The sequence below is a fragment of the Nyctibius grandis genome, chromosome 10, assembly GCF_013368605.1.
Source record: "Nyctibius grandis isolate bNycGra1 chromosome 10, bNycGra1.pri, whole genome shotgun sequence".
In the NCBI taxonomy this organism is placed as follows: domain Eukaryota; kingdom Metazoa; phylum Chordata; class Aves; order Nyctibiiformes; family Nyctibiidae; genus Nyctibius; species Nyctibius grandis.
Window position 1 is genome coordinate 11,291,643 of NC_090667.1, and position 27,476 is coordinate 11,319,118.

At 43.0% G+C, this 27,476-nt stretch overlaps 1 protein-coding gene across 2 annotated transcripts in view; it reads right to left on the reverse strand.

Annotated features, from left to right (window-relative positions):
* Window positions 1-1,334: 1,334 nt before the first annotated feature.
* Window positions 1,335-27,476, reverse strand: part of UBTD2 (ubiquitin domain containing 2) — a 55,219-nt gene continuing 29,077 nt past the window's right edge. For both annotated transcript variants that reach the window (XM_068409450.1, XM_068409451.1), the window contains 2 exons: window positions 26,111-26,347; window positions 1,335-1,820 (listed from right to left, as the gene is read on the reverse strand). In XM_068409450.1, the coding sequence (XP_068265551.1) occupies window positions 1,423-1,820; window positions 26,111-26,347 (635 nt within the window). In that variant the 3' untranslated portion in view covers window positions 1,335-1,422. The remainder of the gene's footprint in view (window positions 1,821-26,110; window positions 26,348-27,476) is intronic.

Sequence of the window (27,476 nt, forward strand, 5' to 3'; positions counted from 1 at the left end):
ATCATGTTTAAAAGGAACAGGGCATTTGATCTCAATCGAAGGCATTACCAGACAGGGGTGCAGAGCAGCCAAAGGGACACAGAGAGCATCTCTAACGGAGGGGCCAAGCAAACAGATTTTTTTCTCACCCAAAATACGCTCTGATTCAGATTTTTGAGACTACAAAAGGATTTGTCGTTTGCTGAAAGGGCTCCTCTTACATTCTGAAGGGAAAGTGCTGGCTGTGAAACACCACGGGCACGCTCTGGGCCGCGGGTGCATGTTGGTGAGGATACCTCCACTTGTCCTGGCTGGAGAGGCACCAGAACTAGACGACCGGCTGCTGCTTCAAACGACACTCACACAAAAAGCTGAAAACCACGTGCTGTCGTATCCCCTTTACCATCTTACCAGGCTTTGTGCCCTCTAGGCACCGAGCAGGGGCAGTTGCAATCCCTTGCATCTGGGTGTAACTGCAGTTTAACCTGGACCTTTTGCACCAGTGCCATTTGACAAAGGTGATGCACCTAACGCCTAGGCGCAGACCAGTGCGTCGCTCACCCTAGCTAGCCTGAGCAAAGCTTGTTTTAATGATCTGAGTGATATACAGCAATTGGGCAGGCACATACTCAGGTGCCGGCCAGCCAGTAAACTTCAGGCTAAGTCAGTCTTGTAGCAAGTAAGTTTACAGTACAGTACGTGAGAGTATACACTGACTAAGTTATTGCCTAAGGCTCCGGCGGGCTGCATTCCCAGTTCGGGAGCCAGCAATGGCACACGACTGCGTTGCCATCTTGGAATGTACAATTGCTTGGTCTGAGCATCACCAGGAGTCGCCTGTGCGGGACAGAGACTGAGCCCCCAGCCCAGCATCACTGCCCGGGGCTGGCTGTGCCTCAGCAGTGCCTGGGCAAAGCACGTGAGTTAGGTCAAACCAGAAAGGATCCCCGTGAACACGCAGCATGGGACCTATTCCGGGCAATTCTTGCATGAACTGTATGTGGTGCTGATATGAAATTTTATAATTGATTAATTTTTTTTTTTTTTTTTTTTTTTTTAAATACAAGTGCTCTCTGTTGCTCTGGCTCCATGGATCAGGACACCACCCACGGTTTTGAGAATCACTACATCTTTGTATTAAGTGAACTACAATCTCTTTCCTCCCTCCTTGTACCCCCTTCCCTCTTCTCTTCCCCTTTCCGCTCCTTCCTTTGCCCTTGCCCTGTGCTGCTTGCCGTTGTGTTAGGTATGAGATCAGGCAAACCCCAAAGGCCAGTTTACATTTTTATGTTTTGTTTTTGCAGATCTCCATCACAGATGGAATTTTGCTGGTCATTTCTTGGAACCAATCCATTAGCAGGACAAACCAAAAGAAGAGAAGGCAGTGAAAACAAACCCCATGACAGAGATGGAGGAAAAGAAGAATCAATAAACAAGCAGAAATCAGTTTTCCACCGGGGTGGGATTTGCTAAGGGCTGGCTCACGATGACTTGCACCACGTAGTCCTTTGGGATTTTCAGCTCCTCCAGTTTCATTTTGTCTGCCAGCGGCCTGCCCGAGAAGAACCAGCGCTGGCTGCCCGGCTCCACTCCCTCCACCGCATGCAGCCGCCTCTTCATGTGGTACACCGTGTCCATGCTGCGGACCATGAGTTTGAGGTCTTTGCCTGTGGACAGGCGCAAACGGAGCTGGCATTCGTGCCCTGAATTGGGTGGGGGATCAGGAATATCCAGAGTCTCCAGGTCGCCCTTCTCCTCTATCATGTTGATAGGTGGGGCGAGGCAGTAGACGGGAAGCTGGTACCGGTTGCCCAGTTCATCGTAACACTCTGTAAGAGCACCTTTAGGAGATAAGAGGGGGAAAAAATGAGTATGCATGCATTTCACATGTAACATTGACGTGGTCACGCTCAGAAGCATTTACCCTACTGTTAAACCATCCAAGCTATGAGGTCTGAATTCAGGCTTTTTTCTTTTTTTTTTTTTTAAATCCCAAGTTTTCATTAAAAATTGCTTTACCTTGTTTTCATATGGAAACTTGGGGTTCAGTTCAAAGCAGCCCCTAAAGGACAAATGTACCCTCCCCTCCAGATAAACCAGGATAAACTTCAAAAGCAGCAGGAAGGAAGAGATGAGGGAGGATGATGTTCTCCCCATGTGTCCTTTAAAAGAGGAATATCTCACCAGCAGCACCGTCTGAGGTTCAGGGCACGCGTGCACCCAGAACATGCTACTTGGATGAACCACACAATGCTGAACCTGAGCTCTGAAAAAGCAAAACAGCAAAGATTGAAGGCAGAAGACCACTGTGAAAGAAAGATTTTGTAACTTCTTAAACATGCAAAAATTGCTGAAACGGTTTCATATAGGACTCATGTTTTAGTGATCACTGCCAGAACAAACACACACGACCACCCAAGTCAGACAACTCTGTGGCTCCGTACAGACCACGGTGTCACTGCAACAGTAGTGACACCCAGCACACGCTTCACATTTGCACAGCATCTGTGACGCCCATATTCAAAGCCCTGAAGTTTCAAGTGATTTTTATTTCCTCAGACTCCTGAGAGGTTCCTAGGGATAATCTGGGTGTTTGTGTTAAGGACGACAGGGCAGCGGTGTGCTGCCTTGCACACAGCATTCCTTCTTAATGAAGTGGTTCAGCGCACACAGAACAGCTCAAGAATTATAACACTGAAGTAACAAATACAGGCTGACTTCTTCAGAGTGTGAGACACGCTTTATAAAGACGTTTCAAGAACTACCCTGGAAAAATGGCAGCCTGTTTTTTCATAACATGTTAAGAGCTAAAGTAAGAGAAGCCCGAAAGCAGAGCCCTGCTGCATACAGCGCATGTCGCCTCTTGCAGTGAGCCAGGAAAACAAGATGCGGAGGAAGCTGCATCCTAAATCACAGCAGAAATCCCTTCCCAGTGTGGTTAAAAACCCCCAGATATCCACACTCCAAGCAAACGCTTCTCCCCTGCCTTGCATTTACCTGCTATAGCAAATTTCCACATTTTTGCCCCTAGAGGGGGCACAGTCACTGGCAAGATGACCCATCCCTTTGTACTTGGAACTGTTTGAAGAGGAGCCAAGTCCTTGAGCTACAGAATATTTAAAAATTTCTTTGACTCGGCAGTTCTGCACACAACCCTCAACTGCTCCTTGTTAGAAACTAAGGGGTTTTTTTTTAGTTGGAGCTTTTCTCATGCTGACGCTCAGTCATCTTAAACTTTGCTGTTTGATCAGCAAAATTACTGCAATATAGAATTATAACTTGGGGATATACTGTGTCACTCAGCCCTCTGTGACAGCAGCATCTCGTAATTTAGACAGAAGTCCCCCTTTTTTAAGGATAATTCGTGTTGATGAAAACACACAGGGGAAATCTTTGGCTAAAAGATCCATGTTTTAGGTGCAGCTGCTTTTGGAGGCTTTTCTGTTTGTACTGGTAGCATCAACGCTGCTGTGCCCTGAGATTTATTGAGAAAACAAAACAAAAAAGGAAATCCAGAAAAATATAGTTATACCACTCATTACAGCCTTGTATCATTTATGAATCTCAGAGCAAACCAGCTTTTATGAAAACTGTACTGGATCCGTACCTTTCATGGTACTTTGTCTGTGATTTACAGACTGAGGCCTGAAGTTCCCACACTTCAGTTTTGTTTTACAATGCTCATTTCATTCTGCACGCCTGGTCAATTTAGTAAAAGTCACAGTACTAAATTCTGGATCACAGTTCATAAACACAAGCAGATGTAGTTTGCTGCTAAAAAAAAAAAAAGAAAAATCCAAACTTCAACAGCCTTTAAATTTAGCCAGAGCAGCTAAACTTTTATCTTTCTTTAAAAGCCATGTATCTTAAAAAGAATGCTCCTACTTTAGAATAGCATATCAAAGAGTTAATTTTAAATACAATGGGGTAAACTTGCTAAGGAATTTCTTCAGCATTTGAAGCTGAACTAACATCAAGGTTAAAGCATAGGCTATAAACAGTGGATTGCTTAATCATAATCAGATAAGCAATATTTAAAAAAAATCCTCTGAAACAGCAGCTAACTCTGAGGTCTGTCTTTTAAAAAAGAAGAGACACACAGTAGAGGGAACCTCTTGCCAGTAAAAACCACACAGTCCCATCCCAGGCTGAGAAACATTTTATAACAAATTGTTAATGTAACAACAGGTTCCCATAAACCTCACCGATAACCTCACTCTTCCACTCGTACTGGTAAAAACGTCCCTAAGACTCTCAAGTCCTGTTACCTACCACTCACTCAATGGCTTTCAAGACTGGATATACTGATTGAAGCACAGAAGAGGACTATTACAAGCAGGAGAGACTTTACAATGGCTCCTCCTCCTTACCAGCACACTGCGCCTGCTAAAGGCCAAGCTGGAGCTCCATGGAGGAGATCAGGAATAGGTCCTCACCTCCAAGGAGACATGAAGCTGTGCACACACAGCCCGGTCCTCTTCAGCCAGCTAATTCCCACTGGGCTTCACAAGGCTTTCAGTTAAGGGATCTTTGCAGAGGGTCAAGGCTCTGCTACAACCTTCAAGATGTCGTAAACAGCAACAAACTCAAAGGCAGAGCGTGAAGGGGCGTCACGTCGGTTGGAGTTCAAAAGCGAAATGATGGCTGAATGTGTTAACCAAAGGCGTGGTGAGTTTGGAGCTATTTTAAGTGATGTAGAAAAACACAAGTTATCAGAGAGGAAGAGAGAAAGTGGTTGAATTACCTGCAGCCACCACGGCGAGGCCTATCTCACCACCCAGATGGCAGCTCTTCACCAAGGCATTCACTGCAGTGTCCCTTCTGCAGCGCAAAGCACGCAGGAAATTAAACATCCGAACTACGAAATCCTTCCTAATTTTGCTGTTATAATTGAGACCCATGTTTCTGATCCTTCCTGCAAGACACATCAACTTGGGCCACAGAAGTTATTCAGCAGGAAGGGGCACTAAAAGAATGTCAAGATTTTGAGAAATCATAGAGAAAAAAGAAAAAGAATTTATTTTTTTAGGTTTCCCTGTTACCTAGGCAACGTGGGTCCTCACCAGCCAGTTATGGCATAGGAAGGATGCAGCCTCCCGTAAACCGAAAAGGAAAAGCAATGCAAACGGAGGTTCTGCAGTTCAGGCAGGCAGCCCTGCGCCCTCCCCTGCCAGCACCGCGCTCCCCCAGCGGGCAGGGTGCTCGGAGCCATGCGAGGACAGCCCTCCCGCAGCCCCACTCAGACAGGTTTCCTCTTCCCTGCTTCCCCTTCCTTCCTCAGATGCTGCAGCTGGACGCTGCATCAGGCAGTGAGACCAGGTTCAGCTGCCAAAGCCTCGAGGGTGAGTCCGTACTTTCAGTTTTCACTGCTGGATCATCCAAAGAAACCATGTGAAAGGGGCAGATTTCAGGAAGAAAGCAGCAGAGGGGATGGGTGGCAGGCATGCAGGTCTAGGTGAAGGATTCTACACTGGACATGAAAGACCAAGATGTTATAAAAAGATCTTACAACAATATTGAGGAGAGGACAAATTAAGCTTATCAATACCTCATATACCTGAGTATTCTTTGTGTATTTAAATACTCCTCTAGATGTTGACATGACTTTAACAAACTCGGACACAAAACATCCTGGTAGCAACATGAGGAACTGCCTTTGAGGAAAGCCAATGACAGAACCACCCAATAAACCAACTCACCCACCCAATCTAATCCTCTCTAACTTTCTATCATTCAGAATTAAGGTGCCAGGCACACACAAAGGAGTGCTTTGAAGATCTCATTGACTGATTCATTATTCTGAAAATTTCCCAGTTAAAGACTTAGACTGTCAAGCAAGCTCTAGAGTCATTCAATATCAACATTCAATATCAACGCTGCAACACAGTTATGGAGTTAACTTTATAGGCTTGATTCAAGTCAGACAGAACAGAAGATACAACACTAGAACAGCAGCGGATGGGATTATTTTAATATTTCAAAAGTAATATCAACTTGGAGACCGGGGAATTCTGGAAGGAACTGTGAGGCAGAGCTTCTTGTTGGTTATTATCCATGTAGGAGACAGCTTGAGAGTTTCAGGTGGAAAAATAAGCAGATGTGATCATCATCAAGCACTCGGAATTGGAACATTTTGAAATGAATTGCCCTGCAGGCCATAAAACTTTGTTCTACTGAGATTATTAGGATGGAGATACTTCTCTGGATTAGTAAGGGAAAACACTAAGAAGGACTAGTTGAGTTACTGCTTCCATCCCTAAGCAGTTCAGGGTATGGACTTACTTGCCCTTCCGTGCATGAAAGCGCCAGCAATTTAAGAGACCTAAACGACAAAAAGGTAAACTTTTGCAAAAGTTATTGGAAGTAGGTATATATGACCACACTAATCCAAAACCACAAAAAGTTTTAATGCATTTTAATGGAATTTTGGCATTTCTTTAAAGCTGCATACCATTCTTTCTCCAGAAAAAGCAGCAAATTTCTTGTTTTCTGCCCATGATGTGCCTTCCATTTCTTTAATATTTTGAGCACTTTTGAGGAGGATTGCTCAGAAACGCCTAAAACTTAAAAACTGAGCAGATTTCCATCTCTTCTTCCCTTCCCCCAGACAGACTTGCTGCAGGAAGAGAAATTAAGACAACACAAAACAAAATCTAGCATTGCAATGAGACTAGCTAATTTAAGGAGCTTAAGTGTCTGTGTATTACACATTTGCCCAAGGAACAGCTGGTTCATTTGTTTTTTTACTGAAAAACTCCGTTCCAAACCCAGCCTGAGCCTGGATTGCTGAATAAATTGGCAATAGTAGAGCTTTCACCTGTAAACTATTGGTTTGAATCCAATATAGGTCACTAATGCCTGAAACTCATTACAAGCACCAGAAAATAAGTGGATCTTCTGGGTCCTACAGTACAGCAATTCCTAGAGAGCAATGACTGAGGCAGAAAAGCTGAACTATCTCTTCATCTTTATTAGTCGCTGATTCCAGATCATGGTTGGGAAACAGAGTATCTTATAAGGAAAAAAAAACGTGTACTGACGTCAACAGCATGCCAGAGTGGCGAAGGGTGACTTTGCTCAGTACATGAACAGGATTGAGACAAACAAGTAAAAACATGCAGTGCTTTGTTCCAGCTCACCTACAACCATCACAAACTGGGAGGAGTCAATAGAAAAAAAGCTCTTTCACATTAAACCCCATACTACTTACTAATGACTGAAATGGCTTAATGCTGCAGTTAACAACTGTAGCTCTCCCGTTTTCTGGAGGGCAATGTGTGGGAGTGCTCGTGCAAGCCTGTGCCTTGCACCACGTACAGAGAACAACAAAGCAGCTGTAATCATTAATGGTGTGGATGAAACATTTGATAATAAACCACATATATAAGCCCCTTCCCATGCTTCTTCCATACTAAACTTCCACAGGCTACGCAGATTTAAACTATCATAAAGCTACTGTACAAAGCCTTTATAAAGATACAAGCTTGTCTCCTAAGCCACAGCACAACTGCTTACACAACACAGCTCTGCTCTCATCTTCAGCCTCCCTTTATAATAAAGAACTTACACCAGCTCCTTAAAGAATGGCTTTTGTAGATAGGAAGTGTTAAGCATTTAATAATTCTCATTTCAAAGTCACTGAAAAACCAGCTCTTCCATTACTGGAACATTATCGGTCTGGCTCAGTTCCACAAAGGAGAACAACACCCAGAGCCAGCAGGAGATCCCAGCGCTTCGGGAGCTGCTTGGTGAGTGGGGACCAGCTCACTCCCGCTCACGGCAACTGGCACAAGACAGACTGGAATTGTGCTTGGTGCATTACAAGGGAAACGAAGAGAAAATTTAGATACCCTGCTACTGCCTTTGTAATCCTCCCACCCTGTTTGGCAGGAGAACTAGCTCATAGCTGGTTCACTGAATCAGCTATTGCACTGCTCATGCTCATCTCCTCGCTTGGATGTTCTTCAGGAAACCTGGCTCATCCAGGCTCCAAGCTCGCTGATAAAATAACGTACTTTCAGCTGTTTGAAAAGGCTGTGCACGGCAGCAACCCAAGACACACTTGCAGCAGAGGGTTGGACTACACGGACTCTTGAGGTCCCTTCCAACCTGAATGATCTTAACTAGCTGCTTTTGCTGTAATAGTACTTTAAAGAGCAAATGTCAGTTGGAATATCTAGCCACAGGTCCCCTATGTGTATCTAAGTTACCCTGCTTCAAACTCAGCACACCTTACCCTAGCGTGGGGCAGGTTTGTGAACCAAGCTGGCGATCTCATCAGTAAACCACTCTTAAAACCAGTTTTGCAACTCATGCCTGCACGCTGGCACGGGAGAAAAACCCAAACCGCTATCACAGAATCAGCAGCACCCAGATCCTACTGAAACCAGAGGGCAGCAGTGTGGCAGAGAGCGAAGCCTGCATTCTACGGTGGCATTGTCTGAGCACTCACCTGCCAAAGAAACCAAGATGCATCTGAACAGCAAAGGGACTTGTGCAGCTCCTTCTCCAGTAACCTGATAAGAGGGACGTGCCATCATCACCCTGTCTGAGGTATGTCTTGTCCATGTGTTGTAACCGAAAGCCAATCTGCCCCCATGCCATTGCTACCTATGTTTGTCAGAAACCTTTTGTTTTGGGTTGGATTTTGGGGAGAGGAGGCAGGGAAGGAGCAGGCGGTGTTTATTTTGGGAAAAGGCTGGTGTAGATATGCAAGTTACATCGCTAGGCATGCTGATCTGCTCCCTTTATCACAGCAGAGTACCAGCATCAGTTAATTCATTACCACTAATTAACTAGGCTGAAGGTGAAAGATAATTAAGATTAGCACAATCTTCTGAGAGACAGAAATTTCTGCACTAGATAAGCAAGCTGCTTGTCTTCACATTTTAGCCGCAGTTAGTAGATGTGCATCCCTTACTGTCCTGCTGTGCTGGAGGGGGGAGAGCAGGGCAGGGAGAGGAAAGGGATTAGCTGTCATGGGAGGAGGGATGAGTGGGGACAGAGAATGATTTAGGAAGGAGAACACTTGTGGGAAAGGGGAGCTCAGGGCCATGAACTCACTCCTTCAAAATTCCTCTTAAAAAATCCTCACTAATGCCAACAGTAGCAGTGGCAATCCTGTAAGGAGAACTGGGATCTGCATCTCCACCATGCTCATCTGCCAGAGAAAGAGGGGAAGCCAGAGAAGAGGGACCTATGCCAGAAAGCTCAACACTTGACAGCGGTGTAACTTACAGAACTGAACTAATTCTTCCTTTATACAATTTTACTAGAGCACAACTACCTACAGTCTATGCAGTTCATTGGCTTTTCATCTCCTCTGATTGTGCAGACAACTAAGACAGCCATCGGGCTGGTACACACCTGTAATCCACAACGTGGCTGAGGACTGCCGGTTACTAGAGTAGGACTGAATAACGACTATGAACTAAACAATGCGAGATGATGGTGAATTTTGCCCAGAACCATGGGTTCAGAGGCTGGTTAACCAGTCACCCAGTCGTGGCATCCTTTACGACAAGCTTCCCCATCCCTCTCCTTGCAGGCTTTTGCCACGATACAAACTCTAGAACAGACCGATTCATCAGGGAGTCGTTCTTTATCCAAATCAGGTTTGATAGAGTCAATTATGTATTAACGCTCGGCAGTGTTAGCAATACCATATGTACTGCCACTTCCGTACCACTCTAAAACTTGGATCTAATATTGCAAGAAGGTAATAGTTCCAAGAAACATTACATCAGGGTTCAAAGATAACAAGTCTTTTTAGTAACAAAGTATTCATGTATTATTCTGCTTTGCATGTCATTAAAATAGATGCCTGTCTAGACAGGCTTCTTAGATAATTTTTTATTTGAGAAAATCTAGTTGATGAAAGAGCTTCTCTGTATACCCTCTTCACTTATATTTGCTGTTCTCCATTATCCATCTTCTTAAAGGGGGTGGAGGGATTTGGAGAAAAAAAGAAAGCATGGTATCACAATCATCTGAGCCTGCATCATACCCCTCCATGGACAGCTAACTTGGCAATGTTTAAAGTGACCAGGTTATCTGTTCAGCGTGATGATCCACAGAAGCTGAATTCAGATTTACAGTTGTCACTGCCTTTGTTACTGCTGAATTTTTAACTATTCTGTTGTTCCCATAAACCAAGAGTGAACACCTAGCACTCAGCATCCAAAACCCCATGACTAACATGGTTAAAATGGAAAACCAAATGGGAGGTTAACAGCATTTCATACAACGGATAGAGATTTTCCTTTTTCTTGCCAACCACAAAGACTTCAGCAGTTTTTGCTTTCTTTGGAGGTCTACAAAGCTTTTCGTCTGCTCTCCTAAAACAGACTTATAAAAGTCTCCTTCTGATGCAGAAGTCATGGACGTTTGACTATGATGTTGCAGAAAAGCCACCAGAAAACACAGCATACTTGCTCCTGAGATATATTCTTTCACAAAACAAGAGAAGATGCCATTCAGACTGCAGAAATTCTGTTAATCCTAAACTAGACTCCTACGTTTACAAAAGGACTCCCTCATCCTATGAAAAGCAACATGCTTTGTGAGCACTGTTTTCCGTGTGCAGAGAAAAAAGCCTTTGTCTATTACAGCAGGACTTTTTGCATAATAACTTTCCTAGTATGACAAACTACTTTCCAGTTACTTCTGGAAGACAAGGTAATTACTATGATATTTACATTTTACTTCAAGAGGATTTTCCTTTAGCTCAGATCAGCAGCACACTAGCGATCAACACTGTGGACCACTACATCATCTGACAAATACACCACAGCCTGCTGCGCTCCTTTCCAAATAAGATAAAGGCAAAGATAACTTTGCCTTTGCTTGAGACTAATCTCAGTAAGTACAATCCACTTGTCCTTAACTGCTTGTTCTACCTTGGACCGACTCTTGTAGCCACCTCGAAAAAAACCCACGTCCTTTTGCTTCTCAGGTGGAGAAGGCACAATCTGACCACGCTAAGAAGTCCTGCCCTATGCAGGGATGTTCAATTAGCAACTAGTGACTGCAGCAACTTGAGCTGCTCCATCTCCATTGCATGACCAGTGCCAGTGCGCTTAACCTTCGAACAACCCCCTGCCCACCACAATGCCCACTCTGGGCAAATTTTGAGACTTAGTTTAATCTGAGTTCAAAGTGGATATGGATGGAAATTCAGCTTGAGATAGAACTTATTATAGCTTCAGCTAACAGAGTGACAGAGGCGACCCCTTAGACAGAACACAAAAGCAAATATTGGCTTTTATGGAACGCGGAGAAGTCCCACATCAGTTTGCAAGGAGAAAAGGACGTGGAAAACTACTTTCTAAGGCTAAACAACTATTCCCTCGACCTATCTATATGCAACAGGGGATAGAAAAAAAGAACAGAATGACCTAGACAAAAGTTTGCCCTGTACCATTTTACTCTTATTGCTCCCAAACTTGCTGGTATCCCTGTGTTGACATTCAAAGACCTATTAATGAGCATGGAAGTGATTCCTCTGCATGCTCAGTCTCTAAGGATAACCAGCAAAAATATTAAAGGCTCCAGGGAGGTGAAGCAAACTGACACAATCCCACATTAGTACCTACATCCTAAAGTAAAACTACAACACAAGGCTGTTCAAAAAGGTGGGGGCACAGGGGATTAAAGAAGGTTACAGGAAGCAATAGAAAGCTGCAACATTGCTTTATCCCATGTAATGTGCTCTTCACCTCCAAGATTCTGTTCCTTCAGAGTTACCTTATCTATAATAAAAAAGAAAAAACATATTGATTAAGCATAAACGTAGAAGATTGCATGTTAGAGCTGCATCATGCCCTGAACGTGCACCTAGCAGAGGCTTTGTGGATCTGCACAGACTGGGAGAACTCAGGTTAAAAATTCAAGGCCTTGCTGCAGCTATGACTGTCTACAAAAACCTTGCTTCATCACTATGGAACAAATAAAGGCAGCTCTGAGATTTAGTTATTCCTGTATAATAACTAATAGTCAAAGCATGCACAGAAACATACACTTTTTTGTTGCAAGCTTTCTTTGCAATAAGGCTATGAAACAAACATCGCTGGTACTTGATCCGTGCTAGGCTCTGTATTAAGTTCAGAAGCGTACCAGAAAAGAGCAGCAAAGCCTGTTCCACTTCTCAGCGATAACTGTCAGCAAAAAGCAACTACCAGCTCTAGGGCTGAACAAACTCAGCCTCTTTCAAGTTCTGAGTTAGATGACCCTTATTGTTTTAACCTTTTCAAGCTGTACTATCACAAGGCACGCTAGCGCTAAGGAAAAAACTAAATTTCTCAGAAATTAGTATTTTTCCCCTTACTGGTAAATCTGTATTTCACCAGATGAAGCTGGTATCCATCACATGCTTTTGTTGTGCTCCAACACACCCTCACCAGCCTGCTAAGCCTGCGGAGTGCTGAAGACATTCAAGAGTTTCCCCTCCATTTCCAGAGGTAAATCTGTTCTGTAACACACTCTCTGAAGCCCTGTAATGCCTTGAAGTTACCATCCCCAGGTATTTATTGAAAGAGGTTGTGGAATATTTAAAATACTAAAATACCTCCTTTTGGCTCCCTACCAGGCTAGCGAGCACTGCCTGGGCTCTGTAACACACCCCAGGTTGGACTTTCCTCACCCATTACCCGGCCCTAAAAAGTTGTGCTAGGGAGAAGCCTTCTCCTGCGACTCAGACACTTCTGACCACAACTATCTTGCCTCGTTCTTGGAGAAAAGATACCATCTTCCTATTCCTAAAGCCAAAACAGAGAAGATGACAAATGTCCTGGCCCACTGTCAACTGGAGACTGTGGAGGAGAAGCAGGGTGCACATACAGGCAAGGAACAAGCAAGACACCCAAGATCTGGCTGAGCCCCTCGATTACCAGACTGAGATAATTTGATTGAAGGACACCAATTCCTTCAGGAACACCAATTTTAGGGCAAAATGCTCTGTGTCAATTACAGAAGCAAGCAATACCACCTCTGAAGATCAGCTTTTCATGCAGAAGGCAGCATCTAGAGGGCTCTCATTGGCTTACACTGACATTTTCAATGATGAATACATTTTAAACACTTCATATTTCTTCTTCTCATTTTACTAGCAGACAGCAAGGCAGATGAAGCAGATACCCAGTTTCACTGCTGTAAGTGGCCGATGGTGAAGTAAATGTCCACTCCTGTGGAGTATCTAACAAACTAGACATCATGTCCTGACCACTATCAGATACCAGAGGAATATTATTCACTTAAAACAGACATACTCCTGTCTGGAAGATCTGCAACACGCAGATCAACAAGCAGTCTGCAGCTTCTTATAAGAAGAATTTGAGACGTTCTTTTGTCATGAGTCCAGGTTTATTTTGAGCATTTAATGGCCATCATGTAGAGTCAGTCTTTTTTTTTTTTTTTTTTTTTTCTCCTTAAAGGCGTTACCTGCACTTTCCTGGTCACACATTGATGGTGAAATAAAATGCAGTTCTGAAAACAGTGTTGCGTCCTCACCACAGCAGAAAAGGCAAACTGAAACCAAAGACAGGAAGCAGACGGGCATACGCTACCGGGGAAGAGACTTGAGAAGAGTCCAAGCAATTATGTTGACAAAGCTCCTCAAAATACCTTTCAAAAAACAAGAGCAGAAGTTAAAAATATTTAAGGAAAACAGCTGTAGGATGTAGCCATAAGTGGGTTTTTATTTGAAGGGCTGGTAGTTTCTAACCTGCACTTAGATATATAAATATTTCAGCCAGCTGCTTTACATCCTGATGATTTGATTCAATGCTCCATTTGAAGAAAACATGGAAATCCAGCGTCCCTCAGAAAGGATGTTGTGTATCTATTTTAAAAATATTAATCACAGCAGAAATGACGGAAACCATCATCTTAATTGTAGCTCCGGACTGAAGAGGCTTTTGAGAAAATTGACTGTTTCAAGGTTAGGAGGAGTCTGGTGAAGCACAACAGTGTAATGTGTCCTTTACTGGCATCAACACGCTTCACCAGCGATGGCAGAGAAGGTTTATACCATTCCTACGGAAAACACCCGACACATGAGACAGCAGCCACAGAATCACACACGTCCCAGTGCTGCAAGCACTAATGAAGGCTACGGTAAGGAAAATAAAGCAATTCCCAAAGAAGGATGGATCTTCTCACCATCTTCCACGGTAGCCCTTTACTTTAAAGCAGCACAAGGTGCATTTTACATTGTGAATACACATACTTACTCCTCAGTGTCTGGGTACTGGCCCGAGCATGTTACCTTTAAGCGAACAGGAGGAGAGAGTAAAGAGATCCTACATTAATTATTTGGAATTTTGAAGAGGATGGAAAACAAAATAACAGAAATGGGTGCACCATTAGAATAAAAGCACCTCCAGCAGTGATATGCTAACCCAATTCCAATTATTATCTTTAATTGCCTCACTGGTTAGCTACTGTCACTTCCCCTCAATCTCTACTCACAAATCTCTTGTGCTCAGCCTTCCACCACATGCTACGGACAGTGGTTGCAATGCAGAAAGGACACAAGTATTGGCCAAACGTTAACCTGGCTGTTATTTGCTTCCCTGAGAACAAGAGAAACACCCGCACTGTGGAGCACAGCGTGGCAGGCGCTGCAGACACAGCCTTCTCACACGGAATTCACCAATTACAAAAGAATTTACTGTCATTTATCTGATTTTCAGTCAGCGGATCTCTTGAATAGCTCACTTTTACAAGAAGCATTCCTCTAATGAAAAATACCATATAAAACACACAGTTTTAATTCAGCCACAAGCTGCATGGTGCCAGCCTAGCGATGGATGATACTCCAAGCATCTCTATCTCTCACTTCTTCTAACCACATCCCAGTGGAGCACAGTCCTCCCAAGATGCGGGGGCTACACCTAAGCGCTCTTCAGAAACCTGCAGTCACACCCAGCCCAGGGGACGGAAATGAATAACCCATTTAATGGTGCTGTTGAGAATCACTTCATTACATGGTAGATGAGGGTTCCTCTGCAGTGCATTGCATTTTAAGATCACTGCTGGTTTTCATCCTTCTCTTTCTAAAAGACACACAAGCCACTGGTTGTGAAAGTAAAGGCCCTTCATAAATGATCCCTTCCCTTCCCACCACTTCTGAGGCTGTGGATGCACAGATGTTTTTCTGAGCAGCAAAACCAGAACTCCCAGCTCCTGCTTGTTCCTGCTGTTACAATGCCCATCGAATCGCCCTGTTATAGATGTCTGCAGCTGTCTTATAAACTGGACAGGGGAAATGATGAATGTCAAAAGCAACCCAACATTGTGGCAAAGGCCATTTTTAAATCCAAAGATGTACACTGACCCTGCTCAGCATCCTGCAGCCCCACAGACGTGCAGGGGGAACAAGGAGGTTGTGTAAAGGAAAGCAGGCAACCTGCTCAGTCTTGCTCCACAGCTCAAAGCATTCAGGGTCCACAGCCCTGGTCAGTATTGGGAAGCCAACTCCACTTTACCACTGCTCTCAAATTGAGAATACACATTCTGCTTTCTTCCATGCTGCCTCTCATACCTGAAAGAAATGCCAAAAACCTCCCTGCACCCTGCCAAAGTCGCTAGTTCTCAGTACCTCTCCTGCTAGGATGCACTCTCTCCCCTCCAAAGCACCAACAGCCTTGAAGAAGGGGACCTGGCAAAGCAGCAGCCCCATCCTGCTGTACAGCATTGCCTCCCTGCTCCCTTGCATCCCTCCTCTGACCCAAGTGAAAACAATCCAAGGAATTATATCAAATGAAAGAAACCAGCAACAGCTAGCTTTGCTATTTAGGAAAGCAGTCTTTTACACCACTTCACATAAAAACAAGTTTCTCTTCCTCAGTTTACTTTGTGCTTTATAGGCACCTTCACAGTAACACTCTGCTTTCCATGGGTCCTTTTAGAGTAAAAACTGGAGCAAAGATAGGGCAAAACATAGCTGAAGAGCAAAAATCAACTGGCTGTGAGACTCCAGGTCAATGCAGGATGCGGTTATTTGCATTAACTCCCTGCCCCTCTTCCCTAGAAGGCTTTGAAAAGGGAAATGGGGAAAGTATTCAACAGCATAAGCATTCACAACTCCACTTAAACATAAAAATCAAAATAAAGGTTTTTCCAAAGCTTTCAACTCCCAGCTCTGAAGTGGTTACTGTGAAAGAAGGCGTTTCTACTGCACTATAGTCTATAAATTAATGCTGCAAACTTGCCCTTTTTCAGTGTGAAGGTAAACAAATGGATTGCTTTAAGCATCCAGGCACTGAAATAATGTGCTGTATTTTCAGCCAGGAAGAGCTGTTTTCTCACTCATTTATAAATTGAGTATCTCCTCCTTGAAGTTCCAGTTTAAAAAGAAAAATGCAGCTAAAGCCACCAACTGTGCAACAGTCCTGTGATGAGGCTTTACAGACTTGACATGCTGTTAAACCAAATGACAACAGAAAGTGGTAAAAGAGAATGTGAAACGAGGCTTCAGAAAAGATTTAAACATTTTGCGGTTTGTGCCTACATTGTCAGTCCTCAATTCCTTTTCCAAAGGACAGTAAGAGATGAAATAGTGGGTGTAATAATTGACTTTTGCCTTTTTAAATTTCACATGGATCAAAAGCAAAAATGAAACAATTATCTTTGTTTTACCAGACAACTTGCTACACCTTCTAAGTATCCGGGCAGTCTTCAACTGTGACAACTACACAGCAAAGGGACCTTTCTTGATTTGAGTGTCACAGTTATAAGGACTTTGCTCGCGCAGCAGGGCAGCAGCGCATCTGCCCTTCTGCAGCACCGCATGCATGCGTGCCTCCCTGGAAAAAGGCATTTCCCAAGAGCAATGAGCCATCTTTCCATGCATGCTGGCTCAACGATGGACAGAGAAAATACCGAGAAACACGGAGGCAAGAGACAGCAGAGGAAGGGAAGCTGCCACCTTGCCTCCCCGCAGCCATCGGGAAGCGGGCTGAAGCAAGTTGAATTCGGTGTCCAAGCCCAGAGCACACAGCCTGGAGGCCACTGGTTGAAGATTCCTAATTTAGGTGAAGTCTCCTAAAGAAAAAGCAATTACTGTGCCTAAGCAGAACTGAAACAGCAGAGAATCCTCATCAGCGGGAGGTGCTTTCTGAGGAAGAGAAGGCAGAAGGAGCATGCACAAAGTTGCTCCATAGAATGGATTTTGAAGATGAGTTGGTCTCCCCCACCACTTTGCAGGAGCCCAGAGCAGGTGCTCATCCAGCAGCTGGACAGCAGCATTTCTTTTCACACTTGTCACATCCTTGGGCCATGGCTGTGCTTCAGAGTAATGTGACGTCGAAACTGCAACACCCAGAGCAGCCAAAACTTGAGAGGCACCACTGGGACTGCAGCTCTCACCTGGGTGGGCAACCCTCTTCCAGAGTATCTGCTGGTGCTGTGCACACATGGAGGCAGGAAGATATTAAAACAGCCTGGGTGCAGTCTTGTAAAAGCTAGACTCAATGGATTCACTAACCATCTCAGCAAAGATAAACCTAAGGAGGGAACCTGACGTCAACAACTTTTAAAAATAGACACTGGTGTATAGAGGAAAAACCAAAATACAAGCACTCTCTTAAGGCACACTCATGTCCTCAGCACTAACAGCAGCTAGCCTGGTTCCTTGCAAGACACCAGCAATTTTTGGTTTTTAATCCCTTACCTTCGGTATTTTTTTAAACTGAAGTAAAAACAAAACAGAAAAATCTCCCCTCGAACTAAGAACTGTTTTCTGCTGAGCAGAGCTTACTATCAAAAAACACCCCCAAAACAAACAAATGAAAAACAACCCAAAACCTGGTAGCCTCAACTGTAAATTCTGTATTCGCTACAGAAAGATTTGAGTTTCCTTAACTTCTACGGCCTGCACGCTCATCTCGGTACTACTGCTGATCATATTGACAGATACGCTTTGATAGTCAGACCTCCCAAAGCTTTCATAACTCTGCTGAAATCTAAAATTAGACAGTCACAGTCACCAAAATACCATTCACTATCATTTTAAAGAGACATCAGAAAAACCTGACAGAGCATTCTGCATCCACATAGAAAAACACATTGTTCAACATTTCACATGTGTGTAGACAACGTAATACATCACAGAAGAAGTATTTTGTCAATGACAATTAAAAAGTCTCTGCAAACAAATGAGCTACCGAGAAAGCAATTCCTACAGCCTTAACCCCCTAGCAAAGGCCAAGCCACGGACACAGTAGCTTGCAGGAAAGGGTGGGAGAAAAAAACACAAGGGTCTTGTGGCTTAATGGGCAGCAGTTTACAGAAGCAGATTCAATTTAAACGCTAAAGATGCCACGATGGAATTTACTGTACGGATTCTATCAACCACAGTTTCATCAATACAACAGTTCAGTCCAATGCAGCCATTGCACAAAAAGCACTGCAAAAATCACAGAGTTCCACTTCTGGAGCTACTTATTTTAAGGGAGACATACATTAAATGGTCAGTGTTAAACACCTACTATATAACTTTGTTGTAGATATTTCCAAATTATTGTACAAATTTAAAGACTAACTCCTGAGAGTCTGTTGACTACCTTCCACTACTTCCCTTCCCATCTACGTCTGGCAGCTCTCTTTTAGCAATTACTGTTTTGGGAGCCTGGAAAATCAGCATATGAGATGGACACACAGGGCCTATTGCAGAACGCTCAATTACAGTAGCATCCCACCACTGGCATTCACATGCAGCTCTTCTTGGATGTTAGTAAAGATCAGGCACATGACATGAGGAGTCGTAACATTCACAAAGGAGCAGGGTTTGGCAGATATTCCCATTTCATAGCTAAAAACATTGCAGCAGATGTATTTTCTAAAAGGTGATGCACAAAGTGTGCAACAGAATAAAATTCATACCTAACCATTTGAATTAGAGACCATGCTTCAACTTGACTTAGAATAAGTCCTATTTCACTCCTGGATGGTATAAAGAAACCCTCTTCTGATATAGGATCTGGCTTTAATACAAACGAGTTTATATGCTTGTGATATATAATACCTTTTATTAAATTAATACCAAGTGGTCCAGCCACTAACTGCTGATACAGCCTTAAAAGGACTGCTGGCACTTGGGTGCTGACTTTCCCTCTCCAGGACAGAGAACTGTCTGGTTCCTCTTCAATAAAAGCACTGAATGCTATTTTTATCCTTAGTTACTGTTTCTACAAAAATAAGCTACCGTGATCACTCATCCCTTCCCTCACTCCAAGTCCTGTGCAACCTCAGGCGGTTTTGTTGTGCAAAGGAGGGTCTGTACACCCTCCTCTCTCCTTATAAGCAAAGATGAGCCTGGATGGGACTACTAACTTACACTGATGGCATACACTGCTCAGCTTTCCCATCGTTACTGTGTTCCTCAGCCCTGCAAGGAAGAAAATGGTATTTTGCTTATACTTTGCCTCTACTATCAGTACAGACTGCGTTGTCCATCCAGTCTCAAGCACTGCGGACAACTGCTTTAGGCAAATCCTGTATTTCTTGCACCACCATGATCTTGCTCTGTAAACTTTTCATAAAACTACTGCAGAAAAGAAGTAAGAGCAAGGCAAAACCTGTCAGCCTGAAATTTCCCCAAACATCAGAGTAACCTCAGTAAGGATGGAAACAAGGTAATACCATCCACTGAACAAAGTTAATAAAACACCATCCTAATAAAAGTTAACACATGAACAGTCCATCAGCGTTAGGCAGCAATAAAGCACACGGAGGCTCACCATCAATAACCTGTGTGCTCGTCCAACACTTCCAAGCACAGAAACAGGTTTTGTTTCCAAAAAAGCTTCAATAATTCTTCTGATTTACTTCGAGACCAATGAGAGAAGGTGAAATACCAGCTGCAGCAGGGAGCAGAGGTCTTCCAATGCTCCCAGTGATTTACCTAAGCCATATAAAAACCTCCTCAGGACTTCTTGCACAATGAATGCAATCAATGCTAAAAGCAGCACTGACGTCTTGCCAAACGTACCCGTGCTATGGGCTGCCCTCCCATTTACCCCAAATCACACCGGTGGATCAGCTTTAGCTATTGTCCTGTCTCTCCTTCCCCTTGTACTCCCCAGGTCTTGAGCAACAGCACGAAATCCTTCATTTACAAACAAAAATGGAGTTTTCAAAACAGCAGAGGGTAAGTCCCTTTATCGAGTACAACTAATAAGTGCTCACACAGTACTGGCTAAGTACTAAAAAAAATGACCCCAACCTGCTCAGTAAGGAGTACGTGCATCCTGATGGTCTCTCGAACCACAGTGCTGCACCGAGATGCAGCTGGGCACTAAAGGACGTCGGGTACATGAAGTGATGTAACGTGTCCTTTCAGACAGCAACCGTCCCCGAAACCCCAGCGCACGCAGGGGAGGCAGCACGCAGGGGGACTCAGGACTGCAGGCACAGCCATTAAAAGCTGCTCTTTAGTGCAGGGAACCATCAGGCCCAAAGGCAGCAAATCTCCCAGGATGATGCACAGTTACAGCTCAATATGGAAAAAAAGAGTTTTGCTAGAATTAGGAATTTGTGTTTGCACTGGGGTGGGGTAAACAGCGCAGATGAAGCACGCTTTCCTCTATACCACTGCTGTGGGCTTTGGGTTTTTTTATGGTTTCTGTTGAATATTTCACCCAAAGGGGAAGAAAATGCTCTATTCATGGCAAGAACATTTCAGTAATTTCACCTACTTTTCCCCAGCATTTAAGTTAAATACTCACGTCCCCCCTATTCACGATCTCAAGTGTTACACACAGCGAATGTGACAGTTCTGCTTGCACACAAAGAGCCAGTGCTGCAAGACTGCTCGTGGAAAAAGCATGCTGCAAGCTACAGGAGCTGTATTTTAAGGCACAGAGAAGTTGACTGCTCCTGAGCACAAAGCCACTGGTCTTAACAGACAGGCCTTTTTATCGTTCAAATAGTATTAAAGGAGGCAAATCCAATATACTGGTAACTATGTGGATTAAGTGTCCATCCTGAAATTTAAAAACTCCACTTAACCCCAGACAGATTCCAATTAATATTAACTACTTTCAGGACAAGTTCAGCTCAATACTAAGATTTGGTGCAGGCCCTAATAAAATACTATATGCTTCAACATTTTCTTTTTGATAGCTGAGAAGTATGTAAAAGAGTTCTTCATTAAATTTAAATGGACTCATTAATAAAATATTGAGGATGTGCTGCTGTAAGACATCAGGAAAAAAACTATATAAATTGGCGATAACGTTATTTCTATTTTTAAATGCATCCCACAGAGGCACCCAAGATAGATGAGAAGTGCTAAGCCCATCCCACAAGCTTATTTATTTATTTAATACTTCTTATGTGCTATTTTTAACTGCGTAAGACAGCAAAAGGCATCCATTAGAAAAATTATATTGGTTAGAGTTTTCTTCACACAGGTTACACAAGTGAGATATCTGGCTGAAAGCTGTGTTAAGAAGAGATGGGGTTTTTTCATCCCTTTCCTATAGGTTTCTGGAATAAAAAAAGGCAACTTTACTTTTGCAGCATCAGCTAGGCCTGAATTTGTATCTGCAAACCTCTGTCAGTCCTCACTCACTCCCCAGCCCCCTCTTCCCACTCCTCCACTTCCTGCAAGGTTTAATTTTGTAAGTAATACATGGTTTGAATGCATACACAACACGCTTACCACACAGGGACAGTTAAAATGGAGATATATGGGTTTGGTTTGGGTTTATTTTAAGCCTCAGTTGTGCGAGGAAATGCCGTAGTCTCATAGTATTGCATCATTTTGCAGACGACCTATTCCTTCGGGAGAGGGGAAAAAAAAATAGGTAGAAAATTTTCATTTTTTCAATAAAGTTAAAGAAATTTATCTTAGTTGATGTTGGTAATGCATTTTTCCTTAGGAATTAAGATTCTTTGGTAAGCTAAGAAATCAAAGGAAGAATGTCCCATCCTTGTCTGACCACCCTCCCATCACAAATACAAATTTTCACATACAAAAAAGCCAGAGCTACATTGTCAAATTATTTACTTAGGCGTGAAAAAAAAAAAATGACTTGATTTCTACATGTCATCTTCCTAACTGCTTGCTTTCTCTGGGGAAATAAGAGTGTTTTCATGCACACCCTGAGCAGCAAATCTTCCCTTTTCCTCCCATTTGAAGAAACAAAGCCTAAACTCCAAGGAGGCACTTTGGCACTCCCTAGCAATTTCCACCAGGGTTTCTGGTGGACCAGAAGACAAAATTGCATGTAGGCATTTAGGTGTTATTTCAGGAGGTTCTGCAAGTGCTTTGAGTCTCCTCCTAACTTAGTCACAGAAGACAGCATGATCTGGATGTGTATTTGCTGCCTGGCCAGGTAAACAGCCACAGACAATAAAAATGGTCCAAAAGATGAATTTGAGAGGTGACACAGGTCCCCTGCCACGCTCCAGGTCCCCGTGCAGAGGCCACGGCAGGGTGGGAGGACAGACCACCCCACACAGGGCAGGGGGCTGCAGGTACCTGGCAGAGCTCTGCTCAGCAGCTACACACACACACAAGTAAATCTAGACAGTGGTATAAACCAGGTAAGCACCGGACTGGACAGTTAATGCATTTACAACAGCCCAATTTCTTAATAGCTGTTTTCCCTTCTTTTTAAACTTTGCACAACGTGAGTTTTTGCAAACAAAAACATGGAGGTGTTTGGTGTCACTCGGAACAAGGACAGTTTGTTTGTTCTACCTGCCTGGAGATAAGCTCAGTTTGCTGATAACAGGCATTACTGAGTCCATAAATGGAAGGCTTTCATTCATAATCTATTCATACATGGCACTAATGATGCTTGATGACTAAGAAATACTTGAATTTCTAAAAGAAGTAGCTTTCTCTGTAGTGGAAAGGTCACATTGCACAGAGAACTATGCAAGCAGCTGATGCACAAGACAAGTGTCACCCGCGGGAAGTTGGATAAAAAGCAAGTAATGCAATCTTGTGGGTACAAAAATCACTACTAAACTTGAGATCCTGCATAAATATTCAAAATATTCTCTGTATTTGGAATCCGTCCTCAGGCCAGGCCTGGCTCGGGCAGCAGAGCCTCTGATACAAGTTTGATTCCTGACTTATTTCTGAAATATTCTGAATATTCTGCACGTGGGCCTTAGAAAGCAGACTACAGTCTGCCAGTAGTAGGCAGGACCCCAAGCAAATGGTCTGCTGAAAAGCCGAATTTAAGAGTTCACATACTTCTTCCCCCTTAAGTATTACATTCAATGACATTAAAAGGGCTCATTTCCAGGGCATGGCATCCATCCTACATTCCTCAGACTGCCCAAAGAGAAGAAATGCGAGTTATCTGCCCGTTTCAGATTTTTGCTTGCAACCAGAAACTGCTGAGACTTAAAGCCTTAAACTCTGAATAAGCTTAATGAGCAGTTATACAAGAAACTAAGAAATGCTATTTTCAAAATTTGGGAGTGTCAAAACTACACATCACCTCTCCTCTCTTCTCATAAGCGAGGAGCGCAAGCGACTCCATCTCAGAACCCAAAGACACATTCTTCCAGGCAGACTTAAACTTTCCCACTTGAATAAAATCCTCCTCCGCAATTACAAGTTGTTATGCCACTCTAAGGAGAGGAAGCAGAGACCTAACATGTCAAACAGCTCCTCTGCATGACTTGATGTCATAAATTTAACATTTCCCCTGGAAGTGCTGTTCATATGTACACTTGTGCAAAATTTAAACTGAATACATAATCTAATGCTGTCAAAATAACTTATTACCGGGGTCTCGTCAAATGCCATAACCACATTATACAAGTAATATCCCTTTAACTGCAAAAGCATGCTTGGGATTCAAATTTTTGTTTACTAAAAGAGTTATATTTCTACAGCCTTCTGTGGATGGTCACAAGCAGACTCAGACCCTCATTGCAGAGTGAGCTTTCACACACTAAGAGACAATCCTTCACGCTAAGATAAAGTCTGATCGGGAGAGCAACTCATAAGCAGTAAGAGACCATAGTGAAAGGTAATCTATATTTTGTTAAACCTGCCCCATATATAACATGGAGCTTTCCTAACCTCTACTATTTTTAGTTTAGCAACTAAGCAAAACAATGCAGTGACTACCTTAGGTCTGCAAATACTCAATCTCTGAGATATTAACTATTTCCATTTATCTGAATGGGGACTTAAAATTATCAGTAACTTCTGTTATCAATTTTGCCAGACCCCTCTCACTTATAGAATTCTGCCCATCTCACAAGCTGCCTAAACACTCAGCTGCTTCTGGGGTATTTACAGCAATGTAGATGTTTTGGAAGGACAAAAATCCAGCAACACTATTGATTTAGAAGGAGAATATTCTATTGTCTTCTGGACACGGAATAAATATGCTATTTAAAGTATATTATTGATATATAAAATCAAGAAGCCTGGTAGGTAATTCAGGATTTCCCAATTCTGACCAGTTTTATGAACTAGTACAAGGAAAGAAACATGGTATGACAGGCACAGGAAGAGAGAGGTTTTCTGATACCAGTTCCACAATAGACAACCTGACTCCTTTCTCTATCTTTTGAAAACCACACTAGCTTATAGCAGCAAAATTATTTTTCTCTCTCCAACGGATTTGGCCTAGAATGGCTATAGGCCTCCAACAGGTCTGTCAAAGAGGAGACCTGAGATCTTGTCATTGGCAGGTTCTGAAAATAATTGACAAATTTCTCTTTAAAACTACAGCTACTACAGAAACCATTTTGGAAGGCGTAACCGCCCTTGACAAAAACTCACAATCAGTCAAACCAGCAAAACACAGACCTCCTTGAAAACAAACAATGATCTGGAGGACCACAAAAGATAGCCCATGAATTATGGAAAAGCCAGGTCATGTTGCAGCCCTGGAAGTTTCCACCTCTCAGCGCCGCAGCAGAGATCCTGACTGCTGAACAGGAGTGGGGAAAGGAACATTCTGAACCCCAACAACTAGGAATGTTTCACACTTTAGTATGGGAAAAGACAGACAGATCCCCAAATCCACCCCTTCCAAACTAAATACATGATCAACTGTGACTTCTTAAGGAAACCGAGGTCCTAAACACCACCAATAAAAGAAAAAGAAAAAGAAAAGGTAATATGGATAGTCAATCTCATGAAGACTAGTTACCCTGGAAAGCAAGCTACACGACCTTCCACATCATCCTTTTTCTCTTCCCAGGAGACCCTAATCAGCACATATATAATGTCTTTTATACAGCATTCAGCTCCACGTGTTCAAACAAGTTCATTATTTGGTGCAAGCCTCTTCATGCCCCTTCTGGAAGAGAGGACACCAAGCAAAGCCTAACCAGAACACGTGCCTGCTTCAGTTCAGTGTGTTTTGTTATGGGTTGCTGGTGGGGTTGTGGGTATTTTTTTTTGTGGGGGTCGTTTGTTTTTTTTTTTTTAATTCATCCTGATTCTTTCAGGTTACTGAAGCTACATTTCCATTCTTTTTTTTTTTTTAAATGCAGAACTTGAACTGTATTTCTATTTGGAATAAAGGGGAGTGATTCATTTCAGAGGGTGGAGTGAGGCAGAACAGAGCTTGAAAAAAATCAGAATTCAGAACACCAGAGTGAAAGGGAAAGCACCTGAAATAAGTTTATCTTGTACAAGATCTTACAGCAGATTGCCAGCACCAAGTTTTTGGGAAAGTTTTTCATACTCTTCAGAAAAGACATTTAAAGAAAAAAACCCAAAACAATTTAAGTGCCAAAGAAACCCATAAGATCAGGGAAAAAAAAAAAAAATCTACTCTCTTACAAAGGGAGGCTGGAAAAAAATGAAGAAAACTGTACCTTCGAGCATGCAGGTGTTTCAAGAGATTACAGAAAGTCACAAGTGTTCCCTACAGAGATCAGACTCTTAAATTGTGTATTACATCATGTACCTATCATACATCAAATTTAGGTAATGATAGAAAGGTAGCTTTTCTTAGTCCCTCTACACCTTAATGTAATTTTGCTTTGAAACACCAAATAGGAAGCCATTGTGCATACTGAAATACCAGTATTTAAAACTATTGCATATATGTCTCAATTGATTTTCAGGTTAAAAAAAAAAACACATTTGCCTTAACCCACTGTTAACTTAGGCCACGTCCATCTTAGATGAACCTACCATGTGGTAGTGTTATGTTTGCACCATCAATGATTGCTTGTGCCAGTTCGTGATCATTGCTCTCGAAAGCATGTGCAGCAGCCTTGAGAGCATCCCAAATCTCCTTGCGACCTTCAAAAGCTGGTGCTGTGTCCCAAAACTCGTCTCGCTTACTGCGCAACTGTCCGTCTGTCATGGGGTAATCACTTTTCCATTTCGGTTTCTCTTTTTTCAAGGGCTGATTACGACCGAGAGCAACTGTGGAGGAGAAAGAGGAAGGGAAATTAAAAAAAGGTAATAGCACAAAATTAATGAAGCGCCCTTTAGTTATTCTGTTTATGATCTATGGAGCTAAAGTTTACTTTCAGGCAATCTTGATCCTTTTTCTTCCATCTCCTCTGAGCCATCACCTCCCTTCCCCTGGGCTCCAAGTTGGTTTTACCTCTTAGAAAAACTGAGCGGCTACCTCCTGCTTGCTGATGTCACCTGCACCCCTGAGCACCCCACAACTTCTCCCCAAGCTCCCTCTGCCTGTGCCATGTGTGCCTGGCTGGGAGACTCGTACCCAACACAGACACCTTCCGAAGGCTGCAGCAGCAGCACAGTGAGGCACCCGTTATCCCAACACCGGGGTGCAGTGAGACCACACTGCATCTAGATCTCTGCTCTACGCTGCTAGCAACGCTCTCTCCTCAACAACCATGATACTCTGTTAATACAAGAGTTTTAAGAGGCTAAAGATTTTTTTTCCACCCTCTCCTTTTGAACAGTTTTAATTCAGAGCTAAGTGTACACAGAAAGGCAAATAAGATGCACAAAGGCTAGAATTGTCAGACAGAAATCCCTAAAGAATAATGCAGGAATCCATTAAGCTTTAAAAAGTGGTTACCTCATTCACAATAAACACAAAAGCATTTGTTTCATTTTTAACTACAGCTCTTTTTGTGTAATAGCCAGTTAAGATAACCATGTAGGTAAAACAGTGGTGGATTAAAACTACCTGCTCACTTCACAGCACTGCTAAGACCATGCTAACCCCTTCTCTTCCATTTGTGTGAGGGGTTATTTCCACTTCTGTTGAAAGGAAAAGGAAAAAAGAAGGGAGCAAACTTCAGTGCACATTGAGAATAATTTCTCCCTGCAAGAGTTAAAACTCCATTTCCTTCAGCTCCCTCCCAGCAGCAAGAAGCTGGAGAAGCTTGATGCAACGGGGAGAAGGTCGCTGCAACGGGAGCCTGTGAAGACAGTACAGGGAAGTGATCAGCGGCAAACCACGAAAACAGTTCTCACCAGGGCTCAATGCCGCAAAACCTTGAATACATAGTTTGAATGTCTTCACAAGAAGTGAAGTGTCCTTCAACAATTAAACTAAATTTAAGTGTGTTTA